The sequence below is a fragment of the Mus caroli genome, chromosome 15, assembly GCF_900094665.2.
Source record: "Mus caroli chromosome 15, CAROLI_EIJ_v1.1, whole genome shotgun sequence".
NCBI classification, from domain to species: Eukaryota; Metazoa; Chordata; class Mammalia; order Rodentia; family Muridae; genus Mus; species Mus caroli.
The window spans coordinates 87226936-87249950 of record NC_034584.1 but is presented as its reverse complement, the minus strand read 5'-3'; the positions used below and the strand labels follow the sequence as shown (position 1 = coordinate 87249950).

At 43.4% G+C, this 23015-nt stretch overlaps 1 protein-coding gene across 9 annotated transcripts in view; it reads right to left on the bottom strand.

Moving 5' to 3' along the window:
• The window catches only part of Pphln1 (periphilin 1), a 92500-nt gene that overhangs the window by 34186 nt on the left and 35299 nt on the right, over nucleotides 1–23015 (bottom strand). For 5 of the 9 annotated variants that reach the window (XM_021182846.2, XM_021182843.2, XM_029469707.1 and 2 more), the window contains 2 exons: nucleotides 14507–14718; nucleotides 1779–1835 (listed from right to left, as the gene is read on the bottom strand). In XM_021182846.2, coding sequence (XP_021038505.1) covers nucleotides 1779–1835; nucleotides 14507–14718 — 269 coding nt within the window. The remainder of the gene's footprint in view (nucleotides 1–1778; nucleotides 1836–14506; nucleotides 14719–23015) is intronic. The other 4 variants (XM_021182847.2, XM_021182842.2, XM_029469712.1 and 1 more) reach the window with 1 other exon arrangement.

The window sequence follows — 23015 nt, the reverse complement described above, 5'->3', positions numbered from 1 at the left end:
GGAGGAGGAGGAGGAGGAGGAGGAGGAGGAGAAGGAGAAGGAGAAGGAGAAGGAGAAGGAGAAGGAGAAGGAGAAGGAGAAGGAGAAGGAGAAGGAGAAAGAGAAAGAGAAAAGAAAAAAGAAAGAAAGAAAAAAGGAGGACTGGTACAACCATTACATCTTCCAACAATCAAGAGCTTAATTCAGTCATTCCCAACTCATGTGGCGAATTCTTTACTACATTGTAAAGTCTATCTTACTGTCAAAAAGCACCTCGAACAACAGTTTGCAACCTGTAGGTCACAACCCCTTTGGGGTCACAGATTAGATATTTACATTACAATCCCTAACAATAGCCAAATTAGAGTCATGAAGTAGCAACAAACTAATTTCGTGGTTGGGATCATCACTGCTTGAGGAAATGCATCAAAGGGTCAACAAGGGTTCAGGCTGAGAACTCTGTCCTAGAGGACCAAACACAGGGAGAGAGGTAACTTATTCCCTACACTTAGGTTACAAGGTCTTCTACTCCATTCTGCAACAGTCCTTTGAAAGATGAGGTGCTAAACCAATCAGCACAAAATAGGCTACAAAGATATAATCATGTTAGGTAGCTAGTTGTATATGAGTAGGCTTGAAGGTAATTCATTGAGAGATGACCTCTCCCCCAAATACAGCACACTGTAAGCTAAGAACTAAAACTGGAAAACTCTGATTATGAGTCAAAGATTGGTATATGAGTTATATAACTGGCCCTAATGGAGATCAGCATTCTGACTATCCAGAGGTCTGAAAAAAAAAAAAAAAAATCACTGGAGCTACATATTTAAGAGTTAATCCAAATGGGCTTGCCAATCACCTGTGCAGGGGAAAAAAAAAAAAAAAAAAAAAAAAAAAAAAAAAAAAAAAAAAACCTTTCTGAGCAAACTATCTGTCCCAGAGACCTTAGGAATACTAGAAAGACTGTTTACAGGTAAATGGGCAACGGTCCCATCGGCCATGGCCATTCTTACCCTGCAAGTGTGCTCTTTCAGTTTTGTAATCCTTTGTAATCAACCCAACTGTCATCTAATATACTACACAGTCTTCTGTGTGGCTCATCTGTTTTCAAGGTCACAAGGATAAGGAGCCCAGGGAAGGCCAGAGCATAATCATGGTGCCAGTTACATATTCAATTTTAGCATGCATCAGCTAGAACACAGGAAAAACAAACAAACAAACAAACAAACAAACAAACAAACAAACAAACAAAAACCCAGTAACAACACACGCAGAAAAGATGGCAAACAACTGTCAATCTCAGATTTTGCCTTCCAGAAACAGGGCATTACTACTGTAGCTCAGCCAGGTATGATCAAGTGTAGCCCAAGAACGGTTCCTAATTTCAGATGCATAATGGCTAACAGAAGCAGATGTCAACCAATCTTGGTATGCAGAAGCAAAGGATTGCTCAGGGCGAATCTCACACACACTCATTTATATCGGTTACATAAATGAGTGGACAAGCAAAAAGCAGGAGACAAAGACATAAACACAGATGACAGCAAAAACCGCAGAGTGAGCAGACATCTCTATCTGCCACTGCCAAGGCCTCATTCTACAGTTCTATGCACCCCTGGCAGCTATTCCTGACCAGGAATGGCTGGCCCAGGCAACCAACTACCTGGATAGCTGTATTGCTATCCAACCTTGCCAACAGTGGACTTGAGAGCAAAAGATACTTTCCCCATTTCAATAATTTCTCAAGTCAAACCTCCCACCCTTCAAAATTCCAAATCAGAACCTACTTCCAAACTCACCTCTTCCTCGAATTGCTTCATTCTGTCGTTTGTAGGAAGCACCGACACGCGAGGACTCTAGGGAAAGGTGGCAGGGAGGGGTTAACACCAGCGGCTCTGTGCGCAGGGGAGCAAGGGAAGACCCCAGAAGAATGAGCAAGGAGAAAGGGCCTCTGAGCTCTTGCTGGTGATACTCAACTCCTCCTAGCCCACCTCAGGCTGAACTGCCTGAGCAGCCCTAACTGAAGAGAAGCCAAGGTAGAACCAGACAGAACATACTGCACTGGCTCCTCAGAGAACAAATAGACACCTAATGGTTCCCAAAACCATCTTTTTAACAAAGAAATGTATACTTATCTAGATTAATAAAGAGCAGAATCCAAGAGACTTTGTATGAGCCCCCTTAACCTGCCTTTTTCTCAATTATAAACTATCAGAGAATATAAGAAAAAGTTTAATTCTTCTATGAATTTCAGCCAAGTGGAAGTGTGGGGAAGAGAGCAGCTAAGGATAGCATCAGAGGACATAAAACCATTAAGTGGATAAGTACCAACATGTGTTTATATAATAACCATATTTAAAGATGTGACACAGGATCACATATCAAGTGGAGAGGGAGGCAGTCAGTCTACTGGAAGCTAAGTCACCATTAGAAATATTACAGTAGGGGCTAGAGAGATGGCTCAGTGGTTAAGAGCATCAACTGCTCTTCTGAAGGTCCTGAGTTCAAATCCCAGCAACCACATGGTAGCTCACAACCAGATTCCCTCTTCTGGTGAATCTGAAGACAGCTATAGTGTATTTAGATATAATAATAAATAAATCTTTAAAAAAAAATATTATAGTGACCCAACTACTCCTGGGCATATACCCAGAAGATGCTCCAACATGTAATAAGGACACATGCTCCACTATGTACATAGTAGCCTTATCTATAATAATCAGAAGCTGAAAACAACCCAGATGTCCCTCAACAGAGGAAAAGATACAGAAAATGTGGTACATTTACACAATGGAGTACTACTCAGCTATTAAAAACAATGAATTTATGAAGTTCTTAGGCCAATGGATGGACCTTGAAGCTATCATCCTGAGTGAGGTCACCCAGTCACAAAAGAACACACGCGGTATTTGTTCACTTGATAAGTGGATAGTAGCCCAAAGTTCAGAATAGCCAAGATTCAATTCACAGACCATATGAAGCCCAAGGATAACCAAAATGTGGATGTTCCAGTGCCTCTTAGAAGGGGAAATATGGAGACAAAGTGTGGAACAGGAACTGAAGGAAAGGCCATCCAGAGACTGCCCCACCTGGGGATCCATCCCATATACAGCCACCAAACCCAGACACTATTGTGGATGCCAAGAGCTGCTTGCTGATAGAAGCCTGACATGGCTGTCTTCTGACAAATACAGAGGTGGATGCTTGCAGCCAACCATTGAACTGAGCGAGGGGTCCCCAATGGAGGAGTTGGAGAAGGGACTGAAGGAGCTGAGTGGGTTTGCAGTCCCATGGGGGAGCAACAGTGACAAACTGGCCAGACCCCAACCAAAGAGTATACATGGAGGGACCCATGGCTCTGGCTGCATATGTGGACATCAGTGGGAAGAGCGGCCCCAATGTAGGAGAATGCCAAGGCGGGAAGACAGGAGTAGGTGCGGTGGGTGAGCACCCTCAGAGAGGTAGGAGAAGAAATGGGATAGGGGGTTTCTGAAGGGGAGACCTGGAAAGGGGAAAACATTTGGAATATAAATAAAGGGGGAAAAAGGAAATATAGCACAGTAACAGGAAAGTTATCTGACTTGTTCTTATTAAATGTTTACAATAATCTAATAGTACAATGTCTAAAACTTAACTGATTTTTCTGTACAAAGTTTCCCCATACATGGATTTTCCTCAGGCAAATTTATGGCTACCATCCTGGCTGAACCCTTTATTACACTGTATTTAGAATCTCAAAACATTGTTAGCTTCTTGTAGGGACAAAAAGACCAAAAAGTAAAGGGCTCCAAATAAAAGGTAGAATCCCTCACTCTCTAACAATCAGGGCCTGGCTGCCTGAAGCCTAGCCCAGTAAACCACTCTGGGATTCCTAATAACTCCTGAGCTTCACCACAAATGGCCCTTCTCAAAAAGGAAAGGTATTCTAGAGACCCTTTCATAACAACAGGATCTTGCACTTGCCAACTTCTCTACTCATGGAAGACCGGAGCTGTCGCAAGGGCCAGGCCAAGCAGCTTTTCCTGACCGCTACATAGAGACACTAGTGTTTCTAGGCATGTTTCTTCCATACTTCCTCTCTAGCACAGCCACTGTGATTCTAGCGGCTAGCAGCTCTGGACTGGTAAAATGCCCTTTGGCTTGGGCACTGTGCACCCCTGCAAAATCCTTAGGCAGCTTCACCAGGAAACACATCCTGTGCTTCTTGTAAGGTCTCTTGATTGGGTGTCTGTGGTGGCAGGAGGAAGTGGCCCTCGAGCCAGTAAGAAGATCCCAAGCCTTTCTGGACTGTGCCTACCCACAATCCTCACTAATTAAGGTGTAAACTGACAAGGTCCTTCCGGTCCCCTGTGGAAAGCCTTACTTCTCATTTGCAACAGAAAAATTCTCGTCAGCCTGCTAAGGCCTCCAAGCACAAGGAGCCACATTTTCCTTCTCTAGGACTGTCCTCACTCTCACCCCGCCCCATTTCTCCACTCACTCTTTCTCCCAGCCCATCACTGCCTATCCAGAGTAGGGGAGACAGAATGTATGATTGACAGGTTTGTGCCTGCCATTTTTTTCCAGGACAGACTTACAATCCAAGAAGCTTAAAGGCAATCTTGTCTTGTCTGTGCTCAGGATAATGAGCCTCTCCACACCCTTGACAGTTTGTAAAAAATGTACTTCATCTCAAAGGTGGCCTGACCAACATAGCTTCTTCTCCACAGGCTGGGAGGTCATGTCCTCTTTGGAGGATGTCCAGAAGGGAGCACACCTTCGTGTTGCTACAGTGAGACTGGAAGTCACTCCTGACACATAGTAAGTAAGTAAGTAAGGTCCCCCTTCTGTAGATCCCTCACAGGGCCTAGTGTGTTCTACTGGGATGTATTTGCTAACGGTGGCTCTCACATTGAAAAATGCTTCTTTCTTTGTCTTTGTTTATTTTTTAAATGGCCTTAGGGGTAACCTCCAGGGAGTCCAAAAAGCCTGTGAGCTACAACACTGGCCTTCTAATACCACATTAAGCTAAGTGCAGCCTGTAATTAGACCTATTTTGCATAAAGCATAAGTTAGGAAAAGATTGAGGTTCATTATATCTAAGTTTTCATGGCAGGTCGCAGGACCCTTCACCTGTAGAAGGATGGCACATGCGCCTCACAAAAACCTCTCTAGCCCCTGCCTAACCTCTCAGCTAAGGTCACATCCTCCCAGATCTCTCCACTTGACAACCCTGCCCCTCCTCCTTCCTCCTCTCCACTGGCCAGACAGCCCCGTCCCTACTGTATTCTACTCTCTGTCACATATTTACTCAAAAAAAAAAAAAAAAAAAAAAATTTCTCTGGTACAGAGAAACAGGACAATTCATAACTTATTTCTCTCGAAACAGCTAACATGAACAGGCTCAATATCTCTTTAAATACAGAGGTTCACACTTGGGCTTTCTTGTTTGTTTGTTGCCTTTACTGGGGCTCTCTCAATGTCTAGTTTCTGAGACTTTCTGTTTTTTACTAATGTCTTCAGGCCTATAGAACTAAAGGCGTATAGTGACTGTACATACATGCAGGCAAAATACCAACACACATAAATAAGAAACTATGTTTCTTAGAAACGAAAGGGCTCACTTGTCCTCCATCAATACATTTTAATGACTCATAAACAAAATCTTAGTATTTTGACATTAGATTTTTATCTGTGCTGTTCAGCTTTTACCACTTTAAAAAAAAAATACCCGAGATAAACAAAATATAAGGAACAAAGCTTATTTGGGCTCAAACTTTATGAGTTCTCACTCTGCAATAAGTAGGCCCAGCTACTGCAATCTCTGGTCCTATGACAATCATGGCAGATACAGGTGATAGGAGAGGCCTAGACTTAACTCAGATGGGATGTCAGGAAGAGGACACTGTACTAGGAATACAGGCCCCACCACTTCCCAGATCTAGACTGAGGACCATGCCTTCCCTCCCCAGGTGGGACTCTGGGTACATTCTGGGCCCTACTGCCTTTGTCTCTCTCTTCCTGGCCACATCTTTCTCGCCTCTTTGTTGGCTAACCAAGTCTAAGCGTTCTCTAATCTCATCCCTTTTCTCCCTTGGTACCAACTGAACACAAACGACTTCAATCCATCTCAGGTACTCACTGTTATCAGCTACGCAGTCGTTGCATCAAATTCACAGAGGCAGGAATCATCCTCTCCTTTAGAACAAGTAAAAATACAAGCCACAAACAATCCTGCTTTTTAGTGATACTTGCTTAAAAATAAACAAGCTGATCTTTATATTAGAATTCAGGAAAGAAATAAGAAGGCAAATTATGAAAGCAATGGAGGAGTTGAAAGTTATATCTATATATTTATGATTTAAGGAGTGATATACCTAGCATGGTGACACATGCCTATAATCACTAGCACTCAAGAGGCTGAAGCATAAGGACTGTAAGTTCAAAGCCAGGTTAGGCCACAGTTCAGCCAGATCTAGGCAGCACAATCATGTCAAGTTCCACAATTTCCTTTCAATACCCACAGATTAAGGCAGCTCTCACTCTTTCAAGGAAGTTTCCATCTGAAGTAGCTATTAATATAGAAGCTCACACACAGCTGGTCAAAGTGCCCAGAATAAGCCTGTTAGGTGTTGACAACTGCATCAGACCCCTTCCTCCCGAGCCTGAGATCTCCCCTGTGGCAGAGAGGCAGAAGGACTGTTGAGAGCCAAAGGTTCTGCAAGATGGCTGTGAAATGCAGTTTTCCAGATACGACATGGTCCTTACACACAAGAACTCAACAGTGCTGTGACTGCATCACAAGACCTGCACAAGACAAGCCAGCAAAATCCCAGCATGGATGGGGACAGTCTCACAAAATCCCCGACAGAGGAGCTATTGGCAATTGATGGCTACTGGGAAAGAAATGCATACAGTCCCGAAGAGTTTGATGAAAGTGAAGTGGCTGGCCCTATACCCATGCACACACTGGCCACAATCTGTGAACTCAGGTTAAAAATAAAAGAAAAAAAGGACCATGAAGTTGTTAGGAAGAAGGAGTAGGGAAGGGATATAGAGGATGGCAGATAAAGAGTTTGGTATAGATTATCAAAACACTGCATATATACATACATGCAATTTTCCAGTAGTAAATAAAACTACTAAAAAAAAAACCCATTAGTACCAATAAAAAGCACACATGAGGAAGAAAAAAATAAATTTCAAATCTTCACTGATTTATAACTGTTCAACTTACATATTCCTATGTAATGATGGTAGATTACCCATATGCCTTCAAAAGAAGCTTATTCTTCAGTTTTTGATCTTTTCTAGGGCTGAGGGGGTTAATTTTAATCATCTACTTTACATAGTCTACAAATCACCTGATAACAGAGTTTCAGTGAGGGATCCTCTAGATCAGGTATGTCTTGTCTTTATTGATATGGAAAGGGTTGGTAACTAAGGTTTGTACAGTTCCTAGGCAGGACCCTGTATTGTGCATCACTGGAGGAAGAGAGCTGTGCACGAGGTTCACAGCTCATGGCTACCTCTTGATATGGACATAACGTGACTGGCCACTTCCAGCCCCGGCACCTTGACTTCCCTGAGAGATGGACTAAAACCCCAGCTGTGAGCTAAAATAAGCCCTTTCCCCTAAGCTACTTGTTATCAGGATACTTTATCACAGAAATGAAACTAAGTCGTGTCACATGCTACATGAAACACTGGATGCTATCAGGAACAGTAAGCCATGCAGATCATGACAACCAGCAGCCCAAACCGTAAGGTACTGTTTCTAACTATGAAGCTGGGGGGGGGGGGAGTAGATAAGGTGTATTATTAAATTCATTACCATCTTAAAGACATATTCAACTTCTAACTGAAACTGGTGCCACTGGAAGCACTTCCACTGGGTCCATATACTAGCTATAAAGTGCTTGGCACAGAAGTGAAGCAAAGTTATAGACACAACTTAAATGCTTCAAAGAAATATTAAGTCCTCCAAGAGTTTGTCTTTAGTACACTCCTTACAAGTAATAGCTAAGGATATATCTAATACTCCAAACAATACTTTCTTCTTGATATAGGATTTCCTGCTAAGAGAAGGATAAATGTACCCAGAGACATCCACTTTAACAACTGCTATTCTTCAAATCACACAAGAACAAGGGATACTGTAGAAAACCCAAACCAGAAAGCATAATTATAGATAACAAAGTTATTGGTTATATACTGCAGACTACTGTACTGAGTGCAGTACTTAACAGGCATGGACGTGACAGACATTTTAATTCTAGAAACCAATTCCACAACACAGATCCTATACTGAGTTTCTCTTAACAGTGGAAGGTTTAAAATTAAAACGCAAGCAAAGGGGCCCCAGAGATGACTAGGAATTCTGTGAAATAATTACAAAATTGTGATGATGAGATAAGGACACTCAGAAGAAGAAACACTGCAGATTTTCTCCCATGTGTGACCTGTGGTTGCCGTGTATAAATGCAGAAGGGATAGGATTTGGGGAGAATAAGGGGATCATAAGATGGGAGACAGTGGGACAGAAGACCGAATGATCAAAGTACATCATATAAGTTAATAAAAATATTTTGTACAGTTAATATACACTGATTTAAAAAAATATAAGGACTTTGAAGAATGAGTGTGGAGTGTGAACTTAGTGGTTCTGATGTCACTTTTAATGCTAAACAAATTAGAAATGATTAAAGTATAAGGAAATAAAGTAACCCTACATGGTTAGGGTAAGTATGGGCAACTAAAAGTACTAAAGGCAATGTGCTCACAGCTCCCATGAGGGATCAGAGACAAAACTTCCAAGTGGTGATGACAATCTGAGGACTCCGGCACGGTGCCACACACCTACAGCCCCAGAACTCAGAGAGCAGAGCTAGCAGGCTCGGAGTTCCCAGCCAGTTCAGCAAAGTCTGAAGCCAACTTGGGTTACCTGAAAACCCTCCCATAGTACACAAACGAAACAAGAACAAAATCATTCCATGGCTTGTAATTACAAACCTTGCCAATCGTGACAGTCTGAGTTCAATTACACAGGGCTCACACTGATTTTCCCCAAGCCGTACTCTTGGGGGAAAATCCACTTGGTGATATCCAGACACACAAGGGCTGAGAAAAGACACACCAGCAATAAGGACAGAACTGATGTCTGGGGAAAGATGGCCCCTGCAGTGAAGTGCTTACCTCAGAAGCACGAGAGCCTGAATGACCCCCAGCCCCCAAGTGGAAAATCCAGGCATGCAGTCAGGGAGACGGCTCAGCGAGTAAAAGCATGAATCTACTTGATGAAAAGAGTTTTCTGACCTCTGCACATATGCAAAGATGTGTGTATACCCCCACCCCCATAGAAAAAATTAAATAAATAGATGAACTTTTTCAGTTGAACAGAAAAATCAGACATGGTGACACATGCTTGAAATCTTAATGTTGAGGAGGCAGAGACAGGCAGAGCCCCAGACCCTGATCACTGCTCTACTCTTAAGTAGAAAATTCCAGCAAACAAGAGACCCAATCTCAAAGGCTGGCAGCATTCCTGAAGATGACACCCAAGAAGTCCTCTTGCCACACATGTGTACATTTGCGCACGCATGCACACACGCATGCATGCACGCACACACACGCACACATACATACATGTACCCACGCACGTGCATAAGGGCTAGACTTAGCCCAGTAACAAAGCTACTGTATTCGAAATTCTTGTTCCGCCCCTAGCTGGTATAGGGGTGGGATTGAAGAATTAAAAGAATGAGGGTATAAGGAATAATAAAATTGTTATCTTCACTTAATATTTGTATTTGTAGAACTATTTAAAATCATATCAGGATTTCAATTATAAGGTACATTTTTAACACATTGATAATCAATTTTGGCTCAAGCCCCTGGTAATGGAGGGGCTCTCAGCACATACTTTCAGATCAAAGCAAACCTGTTACTTAGTGTCAAAATAGTTATTTTTCTTTTTCTTGCTTAAAGCACGGCTTTTGCATTGTTTTGTTTTAACAAGTTGGTCTTATGAATACTCTGAAACCAGAAGGAACATAAAAGCACATAAAGTCTTCCTTAAAAAGCCAAAGGAAGTGTAAGTGAGCCCTGAAGGAACATATCATGTTTACTAAAAAAGCTCATTCACATTTGAAAGAGCAAGCAAACAAGCAGAAGGCTTTACAAATGGCTATGCTCTGCCTAGTTCATTCACCTCACATGGTTACTGTTTTAGTGTCCTGGGGATCCAGACGGATCCAGCCCAACGCCGCACTGCGGCCCATGCCTCTGACCAAGCCTGGGATGTCCTGGAGATCCTGACCTAAGTCCAGACAGAAGGAAAATGATGCCCCAGAAGACTCCACTCTAAGCCAGCTCCAGCCTGCACTAGGGAGGCAGGCTACTACCGGGAGCTCAAAGCCACCCTGAGATACACCCTGAGTTCTAGGACAACCTGAGGTAGTAGCTAAATCCTGCCTCAAAGTAAAAAAAGAAAATAATTTGTTTCAGAAGATCAACATAAAGTTGGGCACAACGTCTCCTTTAACGACTTCACTAGGTGGTACCAAGAGCCTCCCTTCCACTACTGTTTTATGTTTTATTAAGACTTCTTCATTATCAGCTGTCAGATATTTTTCTGTTCCACTTGTCTTAGTTAGGGTTTTACTGCTGTGAACAGACACCATGACCAAGGCAAGTCTTATAAAAAAGACAACATTTAATTGAGGCTGGCTTACAGGTTCAGAGGTTCAGTCCATTATCATCAAGGTGGAAGCATGGCAGCATCCAGGCAGGCATGGCGCAGGAGGAGCTGAGAGTTCTACGTCTTCATCAAAAGGCTGCTAGTGGAAGACTGACTTCCAGGCTAGGGTGAGGATCTTAGGCCCACACCCACAGTGACATACCTACTCCAACCAGTTCACACCCATTCCAACTAGGCCACACCTCCAGATGGTGCCACTCCCTGGCCCAAGAATATACAAACCATCACATTCCACTCCCTGGGCCCCCATAGACTTGTTCAAACACATGAGTCTATGGGGGGCCATACTTAAACATAGCATAATGTAAAATGCATTTAGTCAAACTTTTCAAGTCCTCATAGTCTATAGCAGTCTCAACAATGTTAAAAGTCCAAAGTTCAAGGGCTCTTCTGAGATTCATCCAATCACTTACCTGTAATCCCCAAAGCAAGGCAGGACACCAGCTGGGCAAACTCCAAACTCTGCATCGCCATGGCTGATGTCAAAGTGGTCTTCAGATCTCCACTCCTTTTTCATCTTTGTTGACTGCAACAATCTGCTTTCTCCTGGGCTGGTTCCACTCCCTGTTAGCAGCTTTCCTCAGCATATATCCCATGGCTCTGGCATCTTTAACATCTTTGAGTCTCCAGGGCAATTTCAATGTTACAGCTTCTTGTTTCAGTGTCTGGGATTCCACTTGATCTTTTGGGCTGCTCCAGCTCTGCCCTCTGTAGTACTTTAAGCTTAGGTCGATCCACTCCACTACAGCTTCTGTTCTTGGTGATCATCCCATGGTACTGACATCTCCAATACACTGGGGTGTTCTACTCCAACTAGGCTTCACCAATAGCCTCTCATAATCTCTCTTCATGGTGCCAAGCCTCAAATCCTTTGCATGACCCCTTCAGTCCTAGGCCATCAACTACAACTGAGGCTGCACCTTCACCAATGGCCTTCCATGGCCTCTCATAGTGCCAAGCCTCAGCTGCTCTTCATAACCCCTTCATGCTTTCAAAACCAGTACCATCTGGGTGACTCTTACACATTACCAAGTCCAGCTGCAGCACAAGGTACAATCTTGGCTATCTCTGGAACACAGCTTCTTTGTGCTCCAAGAAAACAATTCCCAAAAGATTTCACCTCAGTGATGCTGGTCTCTTCTTAATCACTGCTAGTTTTTCTCATCTCCAGCTAACCAACATCAATTGTCCCAGTAGTTCCTTCCATTCTAACTCTAGAGCCAGAGCCACATAGCTGAACCTGAGTTCTGCTGCTTGCAGGAACTAGAACATGACCTGCTTGTACTATTACATTGTCACTGGCTTTCTGTTTTCCAAATCCTTCACTGCCTAAGCTTGGCTATCCTGGAACTTGTTCTGTAGACTGACCTTGAATGCAGAGATCAGCATGGCTGTCTCCTGGGATTTAAGGTGCGTACCACCATGGCTGTAGGATCTTGCCCCAAGGTCCCACTCCCTTAATCTGTTATCTCCTAGAACACAGGATTTTGCTCCATTTCACTTCCTGATACCCCTTTAATACTCGAACCATATATTTTATATTTTTCCTTTCTAAGTTTGCTATGCTTGTTCAAACTCTTCATAAGACTTAACCAGAGAACAAAGTCTCTGCTGGGCTTTTCTCAAACTTCCTTTGACAATGCAATTAATCTGAGTCTCTTCACTTTAGCCTCAGGTAGACTTTTCAGACAAGGGCAAAAAAGTAGCCACATTCTTCACCAAAATACCACAGTCTTTATGCCACAATCTGAAATTCTTCTCCTTTGAAATCTCTTGTGCCAGGTCAACACAGTTCGAATCACTCCCAGCAACAAAGTCTTCCATATTCCTACTAGGATGTCCCATTAAGCCCCTTTTAAAGCATTCTACTGCATTCCAAATCCAAAGTCCCAAAATCCACATTCTTTCAAATAAAAGCATGGTCAGGCCTATCACACAATACCCCACTCCCAGTACCAACTTCTCTCTTAGGGTTTTACTGCTGTGAACAGACACCATGACCAAGGCAAGTCTTACAAAAAAGACAACATTTAATTGGGGCTGGCTTACAGGTTCAGAGGTTCAGTCCATTATTATCAAGGTGGAAGCATGGCAGCATCCAGGCAGGCATGGCACAGGCAGAGCTGAGAGTTCTACATCTTCAACAAAAGGCAGCTAGTGGAAGACTGACTTCCAGGCAACTAGGGTGAGGATCTTATGCCCAAACCCACAGTGACATACCTACTCCAACCAGGTCACACCTATTCCAACAAGGCCACACCTCCAGATGGTGGCACTCCTTGGCCCAAGAATATACAAACCATCACACCACCCAACTATTAAGACAATTACATTTAAGCTACAGACTTTTGAACATGGTGGAGAGGTTGTAAGATGTGTGGCTTCTTTAGTCTCTCTCTACTCATACTAGCTCTGAGTAGAGTTAGAGGCTGTCTACTGTCTTGAAAGCTTTTTGGGGGGTGGGAGGTGAGTGCCTGAGTTGGGGGGCAGAGGAAAAAGACTAGTGAATAAATGCACCCTACAATCATGTCCATTGCTGTCATTTCAGTTCTTCAAAAGACACAGGTCTTAGGGTTTCCCCTGCGGTAAACAGACACCATGACCAAGGCAACTCCTATAAACGACATTCAACTGGGGCTCGCTTACAGGTTCAGAAGTTCTGCCTATTATCATCATGGCAGGAAACATGGCAGGGTCCAGACAGGCTTGGCTCTGAAGGAGCTGAGATTTCTACATCTTGTTCCAAAGGCAAACAAGGTTGCACCTCCTAATAGTGCCACTCCCTGAGCCAAGGATATTCAAACCACCACAACATACTTTTAAAAAAATTCTTTTTTGGGGGATCTAGACAGAAGGCTCAGTGGTTAAGAGCACTTGCTGCTCTTCTAGAGGACTCCAGTTCAATTCCCACCAACACATTGTGGCTCACAGCATTTATAACTCTAATTCTAAGGGATATAAGGGATCCAGTGCCCCCTTCTGGCCTTCTAGGGAACCGGGCAGTCACAGACATACAAGTCGTACAGCTGGTGCACAGAGAGAGGAGCAGACAACACATCCATACACATTAAATAAGTTCAAACAAACAAACAAACAAAGAACCTTGTGGGTGTGTGCATATTCACATGTAGGAACACAGACACAGAAGGGTCATGGCACACACATGGAATTCAGAAGACAACCTTTAATGTTGGCCCTGACTTTCTGCCTTGTGTGAGATGTCTCTCAATGCTCACCACTGTATAGAGTGGGCTAGATGATTGGCAAGCTTCCCATCTGTCTAGGAGTATGAGGAATAGAACCCCTGTGTCTCCCTTTTCTATAGGTTCTAAGGATCAAACTTAGTGCACAAAGTGCTCTTATCCACGGAGCCTTCCTCTTAGCCCTTCAGTGCTACCTCTTCAGTCATCATTCACACATCTGTATGCAAACAGATGTGTTCTGTAAGGCTCTACTGCTTTGCCATTAACAGAAGACTTATATAGATATTCCCTGAACACAAGAATCCAACAACAACTGTAAGTTCTTATTTGGATTGCTAGAAAGGATGGGGGTGGACTGACTTAGACTTGATGACAAGGCTCTCTCTTTTACACACCAGAAGAATTCAACATGAATTGTCACACAGACTCTAATTTCACACAAAGAATTGAGGAATGCTATGTGCATCACTCACTATACTATTCTGTCAAGTTTCTGAGTGTTTGCAATTACAGAAGAAAAGCATGCCTTGTAGGAGCATCTCCGTGGAGATGCACTTTAGAGAGGAGACAAGAAAAGCAGACATACTTCTATGCTGAGACTGATGGAAGGAGTGAGTCCTGCTTCGCTCTGGAGAATAGCTTCTGCTGCTGACACTGGAGCCGGATCTGCTGTGTGGGGAGTCCTTCCGGCCTACAGGGGATTCTCTGAAGAAGGGGGCATCCCTTTTATGGGGAGACCGATCTCTCGAATAATGTGAAGAGTAGAAACTCTTTCTTCTGAAGCCGTCTCTCATGTCCCTTTGAAGGAAAAAAGAAAAGTTTAGTTAATTGCATTCTCTATCCAGAAATGTACACAAAATGGCAAGAGACCAGATTACCTCGTTAACAGGAAACTTTTACCAAACTATGATTAAGAACATACCACTCTTCTCAGCCTGGGGTTTGACCAGGAGATTAAGTGTACGGCTACCGTATCCCAAAATGTGAAGAAAAACAACAACAACAAACCAGTCTCTTCTGATCTCAGAAACCCCTAGGAATTGCAAAACTTTCCAAGGAAAGCAGCTTATAGAGGTTACTCTCTTCTAAACATGGTGATGGGCATCCTTCATCCAAAAGCTACAAAGTCGGAAACCTGTCTCCAACAGCATGGTGCTCACAAGGTTCCCTGCTGGGCCACATTTCAGAGTTCACACCAGAGATGTTTACCCCATAAAGTTTATGTAAATGTTTCAAACATTATCTGAAAATTCCTCACCAGGCACCCCAGAAGAGACACCCCACTTGTACATACATTTATCTCCAAAGTTAGGAGCTAATCAGTTTGTTTTCATGGGGAGGCAGGGCACTGATAAAGAGAATAGCCAAGGATACCTTAAAATCTTGAAAGACCCAAGACACCAAGGTCAAACTAAAGAGATCCATCAAACCCAAACATTGATGCTGTCTCTAGCTACTACATCCTTGGCTCCAGCCTGGTGCCCTCAGGGCACAGACTGTTACTGATCCTACCACCTTTATAAATCACTGTGGTTTTTTCTGTAAATTCAACAACCATATTAAGCAGTATCAATTCAAAGCGGTAAGCATAAAATAAATAAATTTGAAAATTTAGGGCTGAGGATACAGCTCAGCTGGTAGGATCACTTTACATGTGACACTGGGTTTGATGCTAGCACTGAAAAGAGAAACACAAGAGGTAGGGAGGAAGAGAAGGAAAACCTTATACAGGAGAAACATCTAACTAATTCAAACTTACTAAGTGAATTCAGATATAAACCTCTATAATAGGAAAAGAAGGCCTGAAGAGGTGGCTCAGTAGTTAAGAGCACTGACTGCTCTTCCAAAGATCCTGGGTTAAAATCCCAGCAACCACATGGTGGCTTACAACCATCTGTAATGAGATCAGATGCCCTCTTTTGGAGTGTCTGAAGACGGCTACAGTGTACTTACATGTAATAAATAATTAAATCTTTAAAAAAAACAAGAAAAAAAGAAAGAAAATTAAAACGAACCTCTATAAAGAGAAGGGTCAAAGAAGTTTTAATTAAGCATATTTCCCATATTAAATTTAAGTTATCCATTTTTTTCTGTCTGTTTTTTTTTTAATTTATTATGTATAGTGTTCTGCCTGCAGACCAGAAGAAAGCATCAGATATCATTACAGATGGTCCTGAGCCACCATGTGGTTGCTGGGATTTGAACTCAGAACCTTTGAAAGAGCAGTCAGTGCTCTTAACTGCTGAGCCATCTCTCCAGCCCATACTTTTATCTTTATTTTTTTATTTTTCTTCTTTTCCTTATGCTGAAGACCAAACCCAAAGTCTTTTCTGAAAATAATTTAAAACTGATTATCAGTCCGCATTACACATGTAGCTAGTTGTCTTGGTTCAGTTGAGCACTAGCTAATCAATAAACTGCCCTACAGAAACAATTATGTTTCCCTAGGAAAAAGTAAAAATCACCTAAAATTCACTTAGAGTAACTCACATAAAGAAGCATCAATGTGGAAGGCAGCAGGAACCCTGATGTAATGAAGTGCGGTTCACTCCGACGTCACTAATCATCAGTCAGTGGCTAGATACATTCTCAGCAGGTCTTAAGAACTATATTACAGACTCAATGGAGAAGAGGATGCCACAGTGGGCGATACAAGGTCTCTGTTAGCTCTGGACTCTGAGGACAGGAAGAAAACCCGACACTAAACCAATACACACAACAGATGTGGATGCAGATAAGAAAGGAGGAAGAAAGAAGGGAATTTACATATTCCAGGGAAGAAACAGTGGTAGCTTAGATGGAACGATGACTGTCTGCCAGAGCATAAAAGACACAGGATTCGGATTCTCAAGAATTCCAGCACAATGTCAGTGAAATGAGATTGGCTAATCTGAGAAACAGGGACGGTCCACACATGTGTGGGAGCAGATTACATGTGAAATGTGCATGCACTATCTAGGTAAACAAGCATAGAGAGCCAGATTACTAGACTTCTTAGTTTAGAAGTCTAGTAATCACTAGCTCTCTCTTTACGACTGGGTACAAAAGAGCAGGATTTAAGCATGTGAGGATGAAAATAAAGGATAAAAGAAACAGAAGGCTTAGCAAACAGGGCTAGAAACTACCATGCAGAAAGACATGTGATTGAAGAATGAAAACAGGCAGAAAAGAAAAGCTTATTCCATGGAGAACAAAGACTGTCTACAGAGATTAAAGGATCATTATTGATTGCTCAGTGGAAAGAGAAGCAGCAGGATCAAAATCAGAGCTAAAATCACCACCTACCTCTTTCTTCCTTTGAAAAGATGAACCACTAAGTTAGTTTCCTAATCGCAACACCAGAGGGCAGTCAAAGCACAGCGCAAAATGTGGTGATCACTACTCAGCTACTTCATCCCTGCTTCCCTGCTGCCTACCATCTTGGGCAAAGGTGTCACAACTCCCTAAGTACCTGTTTAGGCAAAGTGCCTAAAGGGGTGCCATGAGGGTGTCACAGTGGCTCTAGGGAAGTTCAGCATGTACTAAGCGTCTGTGACAGGGGACTAGCAGTAAATGTCTGAGGGAGCTGGTCCTATAATTTAATGTTGTTCCCAGATTCTATGACTAGTAAGGATTTTTTTTAGGTGGGGAGGGACAGGGGGACAGGTTGGGCTTATCTATCATGATCACAGTCCATCATTGAGAGAAATCAAGGCAAGGACTGAAGCTGACCATGAAGGAATGTTGTTCACTGGCTTCATCCTCGTGGCTTCTTGAGCCTCTCATGTTTTTTTCTTTTCATACTGGAAATAAATTATTTTCATGCAGTATATTCTGGTTATGGTTCTCCCTCTCCCAATTCCTCTCAGATCCTCACCACCTTCCCACCCACCAAATCTACTTCCCTCTCAGAAGAATACAAACAAGCATCTAAAAAATTAATAAGAAGAAGATAAAAGAAAAAGAAAACAGAAGCCGGGCGTGGTGGCGCAAGCCTTTAATCCCAGCACTTGGGAGGCAGAGGCAGGAGAATTTCTGAGTTCGAGGCCAGCCTGGTCTACAGAGTGAGCTCCAGGGCAGCCAGGGGAACACAGAGAAACCCTGTCTTCAAACAAACAAAAGAAAGAAAGAAAGCAAACAAACCAGAATAGGACAAAACAAACAGGACAAGAAGAGTCACAGAGAAATCACAAGAAGCACACAGATGCTGAGACACAATCATGCACATAGACAGCCCATAAAAACAAACTAGGGAACCATATAACCAAAAGATACGGAAGACTAAAAAAGAAAAGAAAAATAAAACGTCCAAAGCAACATGAGACAAAGAACCTCCAAAATACCATGAGCTCGCTTTGGGTTGGCCATCTCCTGCTGGGTGTGGGGCCTGCCCTTAAGTGTGGTTCGTTTCCCAGGTGAGACCTCCTGGAGAAAACTAAGGCTTCCTCCATCTGGAAGCCTCAGGGTTAGCGGTGGGGACATGGGCCTGTTTTCCTCTCAGCACTAGGAAGCCATCTGGTGCATCAGTCCTGCAGTGTGTAGGAGGCCTGGTTTCCTTGCTGTCTTCCATCCCCACTAGCTCTTAAGAACCTGTATCCTCTTCCACATAGCTTCCTGAGAACAGAGAGAAGGGAGACATCCCATCTGGGACTGAGAGTTCCAGGATCTCACTGGTAAGATTTTTGTTTGTTTTAGTTTTGTTTTGTGAGCTGATGTGGAGCTGTTGGTAGGGAGCACGACATCAAGCTGAGCACACAGCACACAGGTCTGACTGCACACAGCACACAGGTCTGACTGCACACAGCACACAGGTCTGACTGCACACAGCACACAGGTNGCACACAGCACACAGGTCTGACTGCACACAGCACACAGGTCTGACTGCACACAGCACACAGGTCTGACTGCACACAGCACACAGGTGTAACTGCACACAGCACACAGCTATAACTGCACACAGCACACAGATATAACTACACACAGCACTCTGAAGGAAGTGAGTGAGGCAGGAGGATCAGGAAGACAAGACCACTGATGGGTAAAGGCATCTATCCATCTGACAATTAGAGTTCAATCCCCGGGAACATGGGGGAGAGAATCCCCTCTTACAATTTGTCCTCTGACCACAACATGCACACTGGAGCAGGAGCACACCCATATACACATACAAAATGAATAAAAATTTTTCCCCTTGAGACAAAGTTTCTCTGTGAGTTTCTCTGTGAAGTTCAGGTTGTTGGGAAACTTGCTCCTTAGACCAGGCTGGCCTCAAACTCCAAGATCCGCCTGCCCCTGCCTCCTGAGTTCTGGGATTAAAGGCCTGCGCCACCACTGCCCAGCTAAGTGTAATCTTTTTTTAAAAAGTTCAACACCATCCTTAGCTACTTAGTGAGTCTAAAACCATCCTGACTGCGTGTGTGTGTGTGTGTGTGTGTGTGTGTGTGTGTGTGAACAATAATAAACCCAAACACACTGATCAGCACAACTAAGAGTTGGGTCAAGTCTGTGGTAGGAAGTGAGTGAGTCACATAAGCAACAACCTTATCTAAATGAAGCTACTCTGGGTCACACAGTGAGACCCTGTCTATAAAACAAAAATAAACAGGTAAGTGAATTAATTTTATCAATTCTTAACCCACTATGTCTGTCTTATCAACACATAATCAGGACTTGAAAATCTACTGAAGTTATACTGTGTTCTCATCTTAAAAACTCAAGGTTATACATTTTTCAGTTATGGAATACTTACTTCTATTTAAAGAAGGCAAGTTTCAAGTGTTTTAATAACGCCACCCGAGATCTCAATCCTGGAAGCCCAGATTCAGGTGCAAAGAAGCCATGTCAGCTTTACAACACACAGACGAGGTGAAAGGGTATTCTGTGGAAAAGTTATCAGAAGAGAAACTAAAAAGCAAAGACAGAAAGCATAGGAGACTTAGGAAAAGTTCCTATGAAACACTGCAGACACTGGAAGACACCTACACTTACAATCTAGATGTCATGTGACTGGGTCAGTCTACTATTGGAAAAACAGATTACTAGAAATCGAACGCCTGTCAGGCTAGTGATTTTTGGTCGAGAGAGAAACTTGTGCTGGACCCGGAACTGATCTTGTTTTGATGGGGGCGCCTATTTGCTGTGGAAGGTGAACAAAGAAGCCCCCTTACTGCAGATGGGGAACTTACAATCCACCGCTCAGGCATCTGCCCAACAGGAGCAGAGAGGAAATGACAGAAGAGAAAGACCATGAAGGGAGGAAGACGGAAGCCAAGGGAAACTCTGGAACTTCGAAGTGGTAGGGAACCCCATCAGAAGGCCTCATCCCAGCAAGTGCCTACAGAGGGGGCCAAGAGAGAGCCTGGAGAAAAGGCCTGGTGGAATCGGCCCCACACCCCTGTAATTTACACATCACCTATGAGCGCCAACAAAAATCCAACTCAATGGACACTCCTTCTGTAGCCACAGCAGAACCTCCAGGCCTTCTAACTCTGTATTCTAAATTCTCAACTTCACCAAAGCTCCCCCGGGACTCGTCTGCTTACAAAAGGTCTTTGAGAAGGACTGAAACAGAGGACCTTACTAATGTGTGAGAGTGCACATGTATCACAATTGTCTACTAGCTACAAGTCAGAAACTCAAAGCTCAGGAGAGCAGTCTAATAATTCCCAAAGAGTCTCAGGTCTGACCATGCCCTGCTGGAAGCCAACAGCTGAAACACGCACAAAAAGAACTGTTCCATATTTTCAGAGATGGGCAGGTAGAGTGAGCAGGAAAGAGTGAGCTAGGTATTCTAATTATCCAGGAAGAGGGGTCAAGTTCTAGAAACATGTTTGGGGGTGGGTGTCTACATGAGCAAGTTCAAGGACAGCGCTGGCTTGGAGTAGGCACTGAGGAGTAAGAACTATTCCCAGAGTACATCTCACAAATCACTTAGGAAGCACAAGCTGAGAAAAAAGGGCCTCCACACAGTTACAAAGCAGGTGTGGAAAGTGAAAAAGAGAATGCAGCCACTCTGTTCTGGGCTGTGGACAAGCAAAGGCAGGCAGGGTCACCCAGCAGGTTGAGTGAGCTTCCCTATCAGGAAGCTCATTGCCTATAACTCAAGCTCCAAGAAGATCCAAAGCCTCTGGTCTTCACAGGTACCTGTACTCACGTGCATATGCCCCCCCACCACCACCACAAGCACAATTCAATTTAAAAAATCGTTTTATAAAGGTATTTAAAAATAAAAAGGGGACTGGTGAGATGGCTCAGTGGTTAAGAGCGCTGAGTGCTCTTCCGAAGGTTCCGAGTTCAAATCCCAGCAACCACATGGTGGCTCACAACCATCCGTAACGAAATCTGACACCCTCTTCTGGAGTATCTGAGGGCAGCTACAGTGTACTTACATATAATAAATAAATAAATAAATCTAAAAAAACAAAACAAAACTATGTATTGTGTGTTTAAGACCAGTGAACCTGATGAGGGAGGGCCTGGGTCTCTTAGCAGTTCACTGCTACAGAGTTTAAGCAAGGCAATGAAAAGATCCAGTAGTTTCAAACATGACTGACTACTCTGTGAGGACATCAGATGTTAGTGGGAGAAACCAGTGAGGGGCAAGGGGCTCTAGGTTTACAGAACTATAGAGCTACTCACAGCAGTCTGTCTTCCATACACAGCAAAGGAAAGAATACTCGTGATGTCTACAGAGTGACAAGCAAGCAGTATACTCAAGGGGCTAAAGGGCTCTGAAAATATATAAATAAGGTGGACATGCTAGCTCACGCCTATAATCCCATCCTAGCACTCAGGAGGCACAAGAAGGTGGATCTCTTTGAGCCTGAGGCCAGCCTTGTCTATAGTTCCAAGAGAGCAGCCAGGGCTACATAGTGAGATCCTGTCTCAAAACAATCAAACATCTGCACTTGTATACACACACACACACACAATACATATATACATACATACATACATACATACATACACAGAAAAAATATAATACAACCAACATGTTTATAATGAAGTCAAAGGTTACACATTTTTGAATGAATTGCTGCTTTTTGCCATGACAAAGTGCATTGCTGGATTGAGGATAGCATCTAGCTGCATGACAAACACTGAAGGCCCAAGGCAGTGGAAACACAGGCTGGAGGATGAAGCAGGGGAAGAAGAGCCAGCAAGAACTCCTAGACTGGATCCTGCCTCAGGCCTCCCGCACACCCATTAACTCCCACAGTGAACCTGATGCTGCTTCAGAGGCTCATTTCCTCCTTTCACAGCACTGGGTGTTAAACCCAGGCCTTCCTACACGCAAGGCAAGAGCACAGCCACTGAGCACATCACCAACCCGTCAAGAGCTCAGATTCTTCCCTGAACGACTATTTGTAGTTGTTAATGCCATAGGTCAAACCAAATAGGCCATGACAGATGAGCCCTTCCAGTCTAACAGTTAAAGATGTACACAGCACAGCATAAGCACAGAGGTCAGGGGTCAGTTTGCAGGAGTCAGTTCTCCTCAGACTATGTGGGTTTCAAGGATTACATAGAGGTCATCAAGCTTCACTGAGTTGTTTCATTGGCCAGAGACCCATTTTGCTACAGGCATTTAAGTTTATTAGCTAGGGATAATTTTCAATGAGGTAGAGAAAGAGCTGTCAGGGAAGGAAAAGGAGAGCAAATGCGCCATACACACTATCTCAGGACCTCCTCTCCCTCTCAGTGAATTCTATAAAAATACTCCATACAATATACTGGCTGCTTTTCTAGCCCATGGCAACTTAAAAATGAAATTAAGGCTTCATGAATCATTTTAGGAAAGCAGTTTGGTAAAAGTTTTTAAGAATAAATCAACTGCAAATCTCAAGTGTCTTCTATTTTTAATGTGATGCAATGTGGACTAACTAAGGGAGCGTCCATCTGACCTATTATTCAGTGTTCAGGAGTGGGGTGGAGAGTATCTGCCTGTTCTTACACACTTGATCATAGCCAAAAGGCCGAGAAGCGATTCTGCCTGCTCTTAAAAGACTAACAGCCGGGCATGGTGGCGCACGCCTTTAATCCCAGCACTTGGGAGGCAGAGGCAGGCGGATTTCTGAGTTTGAGGCCAACCTGGTCTACAGAGTGAGTTCCAGGAC